This window comes from Anopheles darlingi, chromosome 2 (genome assembly GCF_943734745.1).
Source record: "Anopheles darlingi chromosome 2, idAnoDarlMG_H_01, whole genome shotgun sequence".
Lineage (NCBI taxonomy): Eukaryota > Metazoa > Arthropoda > Insecta > Diptera > Culicidae > Anopheles > Anopheles darlingi.
This window is the reverse complement of record NC_064874.1, coordinates 6,782,127-6,792,576: the sequence shown is the minus strand read 5'-3', so window position 1 is coordinate 6,792,576 and position 10,450 is coordinate 6,782,127. Positions and strand designations below refer to the sequence as shown.

Here is a 10,450-nt window from a genome sequence, read left to right as displayed (position 1 = left end):
CAGCAGCTCGAAGTATTGCTCGAATATTTCTGCTCGACTTTTCTCTTGTCAAAACAAAATAAACAAGTCTCGCAAAACAACTTTAGGATTTTGTGATTTCCAGCGTTTTAAGAATCCGGAATCTCTCTAAAAAGTGGGAAATCCTTATTTCACGGATAGTCAGTTCACGGATAAACGGAAATGATTTGTGTTTAGGGTACACCACGTGAATTGTAGCTGCGGATTGTGAACGTTTAGCCACGTAGCGACACCGGCTGCAGGATGCCGAAAAAGATGGGAATCAACCCGAAAGCCGCCGAGGCCCGGGAACGGAAGGCGGATGCCAAGAAAGCCGCGACCGAGAAGGCGGCCAAGGCTGCCGAAGATGCCCTCTGGGTGGACGACGACAAGCAGTTAGCGAAGAAAAAGAAACAAAAGGTAGCTCAACCGACCGATTGCGGATGAATTGAATATAAAGTGGATTCTTCGTTTCTTCGCAGGAGGAGGAAGACCGCCGTAAAGCGGAAGCCGCACGGAAGAAGGCAGAAACGAAGGCACTGCTCGAGCAGGAGATGAACTCCATCAAGACAACGGCCAAGGTGTCGGTACAGAAGATTACGCGGTCGCAGATCGATGCCGAGGTCGAGAAGCGTAACCGTGCGATTGAAACGCTAAGCTCTCACCCGCCCAAGACCATCGCAGAACCGAAGGTGGCACCGTTGGAGGAAAACCTTAACCGGGTGATGGCCGATACGGAGGTAGCCCAAACCATCGATCAGGCGATCGCGGTGCTGAGCGTGAGCGGGGAAGGTGGTACCGATCGACATCCCGAGAAGCGTATGAAGGCCGCGTACAAGGCGTACGAGGAGGAGCAACTGGTGCGACTGAAGCAGGAGTATCCCTCGCTGAAGCTCTCGCAGCTGAAGCAGATGATCTTCAAGAACTGGCAGAAGGCACCGGAGAATCCAATGAACCAAATCTGAACACCCCGCGGCCGGTGTCCGGTACAGGTGTGATTGTGTGATGAACTATACTTCGCGGTGCTGTGCTGTGCGCCAGTGCAATCAACGTCGAGTCACAATTTTCATTCTCCGAGCTCAAGAAATCCATTGTTTCATTGCGAAATGGTAAGCAGGCGCTGCTCTTATCCGATGGCACTGCCTGTGCTGCGGTCCCGTACCAACGAGAGGGCAGCGTTTGTGCTCGAAATGATCTAAATAAACCGTGAACTGCAAGTCTAAGACTTATGGTACATTTTGTCATCTGAATGCTGTCTTAAGAAATTGCCACATGCCATTCTTCATAAATTATTTTATTGTTTCTCTTTTATCTCGCTTTCTTACAGAAATACGCACGACCGCTTGTACGGTACGCATGTCCTACAAAATTATTATCAAAGCAGCTCTTACTGGCTAATGAAGAACCGGCAGCCGTGTCGAGCGGTTCCATCGCATGCGCGATCCAGCTCACCACATGCTATTTTGAATTCCCAAAACACCCTAATACACTACCACTCTCTCTCTGTTTCTCTACACTACTGTCTACATGTCTTCCCATCTAGGGTAGTCATTCCCATACCCGATGGTGAATCTGCTTGGTTTAATATCTCTACACGACGTGCTTCAATGTTCTCGCGGACGAGCTTAATGTCTCTTTCCCTTAAGGCATAGCCCATTCAATACGCTATACGGCTAATTTAAATAAATAAATAAATTAAATCGCAGCAGTCTAGCAGCGCGACCTAAGAAGGCTGCAGACGACGTTCGATGCACTACAACCACGTATTTCTACGATTCTCCTACTGCCACGTGGTGCACTATCGCCCTTCGACTGTTCCTGTGTGTATGTGTATGTCGGCGGAAAATTCGGATTCTTCCGGGAGGGGAGGTACATCTTCTACCTTCGTCCATCGTTTATCAAGTATCCAATATTAAGCCCACCAGAGCGCTATATCTTGCTTGTCTCTACACTTCTACATTGCATTTTGCTTCTGGCGTCGTCCTTTCTTATGACTGTCGTTCGCAGGCGTTTTTGCAGCCCAGTGGAATCCGTCCGTTGACTAGCACGGTGCAGGATGCACCCCAAACGTGCCCCAAACCCCTCTTTTCCATCTTCACTGGAACCACGAACGGATGCTGGCCGCCCCGTACCGCGTTAGCTTAACATTAGATACTCAAGATTCGGTTTTCGCTGCGTCGGCGTTGATAGTGTGTCTGTCCAGTGTGCGGGATGGTCTATTGCCATGAGATGTGCCTGTGTAAGGGTTGTTAGAGTATTTGAATACCATGAATCTTCCATTGCAGAAGCGGAAGTGTACGAGTCAGTGACCTCCCTTTTTGGGAGGAAATTAGTACCTTGCTAAACTTCACATTGACCGGCTTATGTCCGGTTCGGAGGCCCTCCACTACCCCTCACGTCGTCGCTTTCGTCGTGCTGCTACCGGCCACAGCGCTGGTCGTCGTCTCATCTACCAATGCCGTGCTTGCACTGGCCTTCTCGGTGCTGCTGCTCTCCGCATCGATTGTCACCTTACTGCTGCGGCTCTCGCCAACCGCGGCCGCTCGCTGCTCGCTGCTACCACCAGTCATGTTCGTCTCATCGCTCATCGTCACATCGTCCAGCTCGCCACCATCCTCATCCTCGTAGTCCTTGGTGAACTGATCGAAAAATGCCTCCAAATCGAGGTCCATGGCCGGTTCGGAATGTTCTTCCGGTTCCGGTGACTTCTTCACCGCCGACGACGCCACCGTGGCCAGTTTACTGTCCTTTGTCACCAACTGTAGCTTCGTCGCAAGCGGTCGTTCCGTTTCCGTCGTTGGCTGCTCCGGGGCCGAATGTTGCTCCCCTTGCGTCGCTGCATCATCGACCGCAAACAGATCCGCAAGACTCGATCGCTGTGGATCCGGGTTCTGCTGCTCGCTCAGCTTAATGTCCGCACCGTAGATCGGCCGGAAGCCACCCTGCAGTTCCGGTTGGAAGCTATTCGGATCGAACGAGGACGGTGTCACGATCGACGCTTTCTGATGACCTTCGGCACCCTGTTCCTGATCCCTTTCCTCCTCTTCCGCTCCGGTCGATGAAGTGTCCGATCGATCGATCGTATTCTGTAGCTCACCAGCACCTAGTGCCGCCGCTACCGGTTCCAGCCCGACAAGCTTCGTCGCGACCGGTGCTGCCGCCGGTTTGCTGGGGTTTTGCTGAAGCTGCATGGCCTGCTGCAACGGCGAGGACGTCACAACCGCCCAACCCTCGTACGGGTTGGTTACCTTAACCGGATCGAGACTAATGCTAGCCTGGAACGGTGCCTGGAAGCTCTGTTCGTACCGTCGCGATGGATTACCGAACTCGTCCACATCGTCAATCCGCAGATGGGACACCTCGGTTTGCGTTTCACCGTACACCGAGTAGTACGGATAGCTATTGGCCCCAGCACCGTTGGCCGGCTTGTTGTAGCGCATGTTGTTCGCCCCGGTTCGATCCGGTACACTCGGTGATTCGGTCGGTGTGTAGGCGATCGCGATCGGTGTGCTATCTCCCGAGGCACCGTTGACCTGCTGCAGTCCGTGGAAACGTTGCAGTTTGCTTGAAATCAAATCCTGATCATCCTGGTGCGCCTGCAGCTGCTGCTGCTGCTGCTGGCCACCCGTCGGTTCCTCGCCCAGATTGTACTCCGAGGTGAGCGCGGCGCCATCGGAAAGATCTTGCGCTGGCGCCTGGTGATGATGATCGCCGAGTGTCTGCTGCGTCAACGCGAACGGATCCGGTTTCTCCAGGCTGTAGGGGAAGTTGGGCTTCGGTGCATGCCCACCATGACGGTTCTTGTGCTTGGCCCCGAGGATCGGTTCCTGTTCGAAGTGGGACGCGATCGAGAACGGTGTGTTCTGGTACTCGGTGCCCGGGCTGATGATCATCGGTGGTGGCTGCTGACCGATCAGTGCATCGGTTGCCGCGTGTTGAGGTCGCACACCACCCGCCGTACTCTTGACCGGATACACGACGTACACGGGTCGATCCTTGCTCTCGGATTGTGCCGTTGCCATCGGATGGGCCGATCGAAGGGCTGGTGGTGGTGCTTGTGGTGATGCAGACGATGCGGCACCAACGAACGGCAAGCTCTCCGGTTGCTCACCGGTCTCTCCGGCCGGTCCAGCCGCCTGCTGGAACCCGTTCGGACCGTTGGCCGTCGATTGTTTCTTGGACTGCAGCATCTGGAGTGTAACGACGGGTTCGAGCTTGGGCCGCTGCTGGTTCAGTTCGTCCCGCAGGATGTTCTTCAGGATCTGCGGTGGATTACGGTGGAACTCGTTGTCCTCGAGCGGTTCGTTCGGTTGCTCGGACACTCCGTTGACCTGCGGTGGTGGTTGCGGTGACGATGCTCCGCTTGTGGCTGGTGATGCTGGAGGAGGCGGAGGAGGAGGCTGTAGACGTGGCGGTTGAATGTTGTAGACACGATCCTTGATCATGGCCGGTGGCTGTGGTGGTAGGCGGTAATAGCGGCGATTCTCCAGTTCCGCTGATGCCACCGGTGGTCCTCCCGTCGGTAGCCGACTGGGTGACGATGGACCGAGCCGGGTCATGATGCGTGTCGGTGGTGCCGGTATCCGGAACGTCGAACCAGGCGGTTTACGCAGTGCCGGAGGACCCGTCTTGACGAGCATACCCGTGGCCGGAACGCGGTACGTACCGGGTTCCTTCAGATACGGTCCATGACCGTGCGATATCTTGGCGTTCGGACGGAACTGGGGCAGTATGTTCGGTAGCTGAAGCGTTGGCCGTACGCGATCACCACCACCACTCGGATACGTTGGACGACGTTGGATCTCGCTGTAACGGAATGGTGGTCCTTGCGATGGGACCGGTGGCCGCGGTGGACGCTGCATACCCGGACCACCCGTCGATTGCTGTACCGGTGGTGTCAGTTGCTCCGGCAAATCGGCCGGATAGTTCGGGTTCGGTGCGATGTTTAGCTCATTCCGGTTGAGCGTCTCGGCCGGTGGCGACGGTGAATCGAACACGATCCGATTGGACACCTCGTGCAACGTACTGCCCGTCTCCAGATCAACGGAGGACGACGAGGAAGACGCCGAAGAGGACGAAGCTGGTGGGAATACGACCGACATCTGGTCCGGTCCCCGGACCGGTGCCGAATGCCCGTTCGGTGGCAACACCTCACTCTTGTGCGTTCCACTGATGATCGGTGCGTTGTCGTACTGATCATCCGATTCGCTCGGGAACCGGACGCTCGTCGTCTTGATGATGTCCTGGGGTTTCACCTGAACACTCACCGAAGCGGATCCCACAATGGCGGCCTGTTCGTTCGGTTCGTCGAGCACCTGTCCCATCTGGTACGATGGCCTCGGCGCACTGAGCGCTGCCGCCGACGCACCAGCCTGCATCGAATCCTGCGATACCGAACCGACAAAGTGTCCCCCACCAAGACCGTCACCGACGTGGCCGACGCTACCGCTGTTGCTGGCGCTGCTACTGCTTCCAACGGATTGATGCGATCCCAGCACAAACGTAGCCGAGTGTTGGTTTGGACTGATGACAACGTTGTTCATGCTCGGCACCGAACCGAACTTGACCACATTCATCTGCTGCGGTGGCTGAACCTCATAGCGAACGTACTGGCCACCACCGGCTGCACCATCCATTACCTGCGGTGGAAGCTGTGGACGATGACCGTTCGGTTGTTGGACTGGATATTGACCGTACTGCGGTGGTGGTGGTGGTGGTGGTGGTCGCATTGGAACTGACGCACCGGAGAACGGTGGTGGCGGTTGGTGTACCTCGTAGCGGACGTACTGATCGGACAGATCGATCGATTGTTCAATCTTTGGTCCTCCCGGTGTCGTTCGGTGGTAGGCCGCATCGTCCAACAATACGATCGTAGGCGCTGGTGTCGTCGTTGTCGTTGGCGCCTCATCGTCCTCCTCGACCGTCTCGACACGATTGTTCTCCGCAGCCTGCTGTGATTCGAGACGTTTCTTCTGCTCGAGCGTACTGAAGATATCCGACAGGGACATGATGGCCGGATTCTTCGGCAATTCGATCGATTGACCGCCAAACTGTTGCTGCTGGTGTTGCTGTTGGCTTGGATGAGGCGTTGGCATACGGCGGAACGGCGCTGGCCGTGAACCCTCGTACTTGAGCGCCGGCATCGTAAACTTGATCTTCGATCCACCGGAAAGTTGTTGCTGTTGCTGTTCGATCGAGTCGTCCACGAAGCGAACGGGATTGGCAGGTGGTGTGGAAGTAGGTGCTGCGGTGGTCGTGGTCGTCGTCGACGTCGTTGTGCTCGTTGTCGTTGGCCAGTGTGGTCGCACCGAGGGTGAATAGTAGGTCGAGGAGCGCATCGGTGTCGATGGTGCGCGTTCAGTCGTCGTTGTCGTTGGTCCTGGCAATGCGAGCGTCGAGGGAAGGAAGAACTTCTTCCTCGTCTGTTCCGATGTCTCCAGATACTTGTTCTTGATCGTGCTCTTGTAAGGGTAGCGCGTAAACAGTTGCTGCTTCTGCGGATTCACCGTACTCGACGCTGGTCCTTCCGTCGTCGTTATCGGAGCTTCCGTCGTTGTCGTCGTCGTCGTCGTTGTGCTCGTTGTCGTCGTACTCGACGTCGTGATTGGACGTCCAGATGTGACGGGATAGGTATAGGTAGGTCCTCCGCCCGGTCGACCGACTGGACTGTACTGAGGACGGTTAAAGAAGTGCTTCGTCGATGCCGCCGGTGCACCCGTGGTCGTTGTCGCGTGTGTCGTCGTCGAGGCTGGCGTTGTGGCCGACGTAGCGGCCACAATGTGCGTCAACGTTTGGTCGCGATGGTTCGAGGAGGAGCCCTTGTTGTTGATACCCTGATACTTCAGATTCGCGTACGAACTCGAGATGGAGACAAAGTTCTCCGGTGAGTACATTTTGGGCAGGTTCAGGAAATCGTGGAAATTGGGCGTCGAATGGTGTACGATCACGTCCTTCTTATCGCTCACGTAGCTTTCCTTGGTGGACGCACCGAACGGTAACTTGCTGCCGTACAGTCCCGCCAGTCCACCACCATCACCGCCGCGATCGTCCGTCGGCAGCTGGTTGACCGTTTTCTTGTGGTTGAAATCGATCGCACCGGTCGATGGATCACGCTCGACGTAGAACGGTTTGCCATCGTTGAACACGTCCGAGGGGAGGAGCTGTACCGCGTGACCAGGGCCTAGCTGTAGCTCCTCGTCCACGTTCGATTCCTCTGCAATCAGATCCTCCAGATCATCGTCGAAGTTGTAGGCACGGGCCCTATCGCTCGTGGTGGTAGCGATGGCGAGCAGCACCACCAACCAGAGCCTCCTCGGCACGACGAAGTCCCTCCGTTGGTTCATCTTTCGAGGCTGTTGACTGTAGTTGCGGCAGCTGCTGCTGCTCCTGGTGCTGGTGATGCTGGAAATGGATGATAAGAGGAATCAACTTTAGTTAAAGCATCAAACAATCCAATCCTCTAATCAAGTGCGCTATTCATCTTTCGCTCTTTCTGTCTCTCTCCCTCTCACTCTTTCTCTCTTTCTCTAGAGAAATCAAACTGGAAATCCTCCGAACGCTTTTCTGCCAAATTCCAATTAGTCGAACGCACAGCTTCCGCACATTAGTCGGTGATCATTGTTCGCGATTTCACCACCAGGCCAGGCGGCCAGACCTCTAAAGACCCGGAAACCAAATTTACATGCCCCCCTCCCAGCTCTCTATGCTCGTACACGCCTCCACCCTCGTCGACACCCACTGGATGGCACTTTTCGCTTTCACATAAACCACGACGCACGCAGCCGCACCAGAAGATGATGATGATGATGATGTTGCGGAGCGGACCATTAGCACGGCCCGCCATTGAAAGGGAAATTCGAACATTGACGATGCGTTCAATCAGTATCGAATACGACCACACACACACATACACACACGGACGCTAATCACGATCACGGCCGTCAATTGGCTCGCCACGAGGGTAATCGAGCGCCAGATCAATTGCGTGAAAATGTGCGACAGACCACGGCTCGACGCTTTCCATTCGGTGGTTGCTGCGGTGGCGGCACCACGGGTTTTCCCTTTCCACGAAATTGTCCACCTCCCCGTTTCCTCTCTCTCTCTCTCCAGTGTTATCGTTTCCGAGAGTCGTCAGTCAAACAATCAGCGGCAGACTGGACTAATTGTGGTGCCAGCAACACGCATTCGCCCCGCGAGAGCAAATGAAAAGTGAAAGAAAGGCACACAATGGTTTTCTCCCGGGGTCTGAGAACTACCACGACGACGACGACGACGATGATGAACCTCACGCGAGGCCATGATGAATGTAAAGAAGCTGAGTGCCAAAGAAGTGGGAAAAAAACACGGACTTTTGAAGTGAGTTGCAGCATAATTTGCATAAATCCCTTACCGTGCAATCGATCAATCGAACCCGGGAATTGGCGATACCTCCCGCGCCGGGGCGGGAGGACAACTACGTCATCGCGATCTACCGTTCGGTAACCTGCTAACCGAGTTCCGAAAAGAATGAAGGGCCTCACGTCACGGCGATGGCGGTGGAACGCACGTGGAATAGTAAACCCGGCCGAAGAACATCGATTAGGACGTTGACGGACAGCTGACACCTGACGCGGCATCATCGTCAACGATCATCGATCCGCGATGCCCCCCGGGTGGTGTTGGCCGCAAGGAGACCTCGTTCTCCGGTGGCCAAAAACCGATTCGTGGCGCAGCATAATATGTTAATTGGGCGGGTCTGTCCCGGCAGCGGTGCGTCCGTGCGGTGGTATTTGGGTGGCGAACGTGACGAATTTGGGAAAGCCGCCCCAAGCGGCCACACCAGGTTCGGTTAGCGGTAAATATGAAATCGATATTTCTATTTGGCAAATTCCGCGTGCAGGATGGGTTGCGGGAGGATGTAACGTTCGCTCTGTCCACTAGCGACAGTGCGGGAGGTGACCTCCTTCCGCTCGAGAACTGTTTGTACGGAGCGTTGTGGCTACTTTGGAAGGCATTCCAATGTGAAGAAGGTCTTTCTCGGGGGGGTTGAGGTGTGGTATGTCGATACGAGGTGGTACGACAACGAACAGCCCACTATTTGTCGCGAAGAATCGCGAGTGAAAGCTACACTCCCCTCGATCACGGCGTGGCAAAAGAAGGAGGGTGAAGTATTGAAGGTGTCAATTAAGTTAACGCCTTTCGTTTGCGTATTCTGCTTGGAGAAATGATGAAGATTCTTCATAAGGTCATTAGGAAGGTTGCGTTGAAAGGATTTGTGAGGATTTTGAAGGTCACAAATGGTAGAAAGTTAGGATAGGAACAAACAGCACTAAGTGGTTGTGAAAGTGAAGCAACTGATAGCTGATTCAAGAATTTTGAAAAAAATATCATACCACTAAACAGATGTTTCGAGCGGGCCGTGAGATGTCTTCTTGGAATTAAATTACCTCGTTGATTTGTTAATTAACTTTTGAGAACAAAAATTTGGAAACGAAGCCAGCATGAGATGTGATAGAACTCGTCGCTTATCGTAATTTAAGCGTTTACGAATTGCCAATCCATAACTAACAGAAATGTAGGGCTAACGGCTTGTTCGTTCTTATATATGGTTAAAAAAAACTAACGGAAGAGTTAAGAAAACTTTGACCATTAGAATTTTGATTCGAACTTCGACTATCAGTTGAAATTTCACAATGAAAAGTAGGCTGTGAGATCTAATATTGTCAAAATACTCATAAAATACTATATTTGGAACAGATACTGATTAATAGATAATTTTTTCAAATGAAAAATAGATTCATAACATGCTGAAACATCGAACACATATACTCCAAGCACTAATTGATTGAATCCAAGATTCTATTCTCTTGCTGCTTGCCTACGAAGAGGTCACGAAATGATCGACGTTCCCTCGTCTACCGTGTAGACAAAATACTGAAATTCCGGCCCCGAAATAGGTCCCGAAATGGATCTAGCTTCCAGGCCAATTCTTTTCCCACGAAAAGAAACCCCGAACGGTAAGCTCGCCCGAGCAGAGAAAGATGTCAATCCGCTCCATGAATCCTCTAATTAATCCCCTCCCCAAGGAAGTGATTTCCAGCTTCAGGCACCGCATCACCGTTTATCTAAACGGCCGGAAGAGCACCGGCACTCTGTCTCGGGAAACATAAATAATCCCCACACAAGAAGGAGAGCGATGTCGAATCCAGAAGAGGCATATTTCCGGAGAATCCCCACCGGGAATCGAACCTTCTACTAGACGCACCTGACGTACCCTAATGAATTCACGGCTACGGCCACGGTATCAATGCACTACGCCACCATCATCCACGTCATCCACGTCATCCGCATCATCATCATCATGATCGTTTGGACACCCTCCAATTACTATTCCTAACAGCGGATCGCGGCGAGAAACGATGCTCCGGTTTCACTGCGTACGCATGTCTGTGTTTGTGTGGTTTTCGGCTCGGTA

At 53.6% G+C, this 10,450-nt stretch overlaps 2 protein-coding genes across 2 annotated transcripts; one reads left to right on the top strand and one right to left on the bottom strand.

The window, feature by feature from the left end:
* Window positions 1-66: 66 nt before the first annotated feature.
* Window positions 67-1,226, top strand: LOC125951211 (coiled-coil domain-containing protein 124). Its single transcript, XM_049679878.1, has 2 exons — window positions 67-417; window positions 480-1,226. The coding sequence occupies exons 1-2, from the start codon at window positions 262-264 to the stop codon at window positions 960-962; spliced, it is 639 nt and encodes a 212-aa protein (XP_049535835.1). The 5' UTR covers window positions 67-261; the 3' UTR covers window positions 963-1,226.
* Window positions 1,227-2,390: 1,164 nt separating this feature from the next.
* On the bottom strand, window positions 2,391-7,340 carry LOC125951051 (mucin-5AC). The gene is made up of 3 exons (XM_049679561.1): window positions 6,055-7,340; window positions 5,062-5,982; window positions 2,391-5,022 (listed from the first exon to the last, which is right to left on the bottom strand). Exons 1-3 carry the CDS (start codon window positions 7,338-7,340, stop codon window positions 2,391-2,393), a joined length of 4,839 nt encoding a protein of 1,612 aa, XP_049535518.1.
* Between the last annotated feature and the right edge of the window lie 3,110 nt (window positions 7,341-10,450).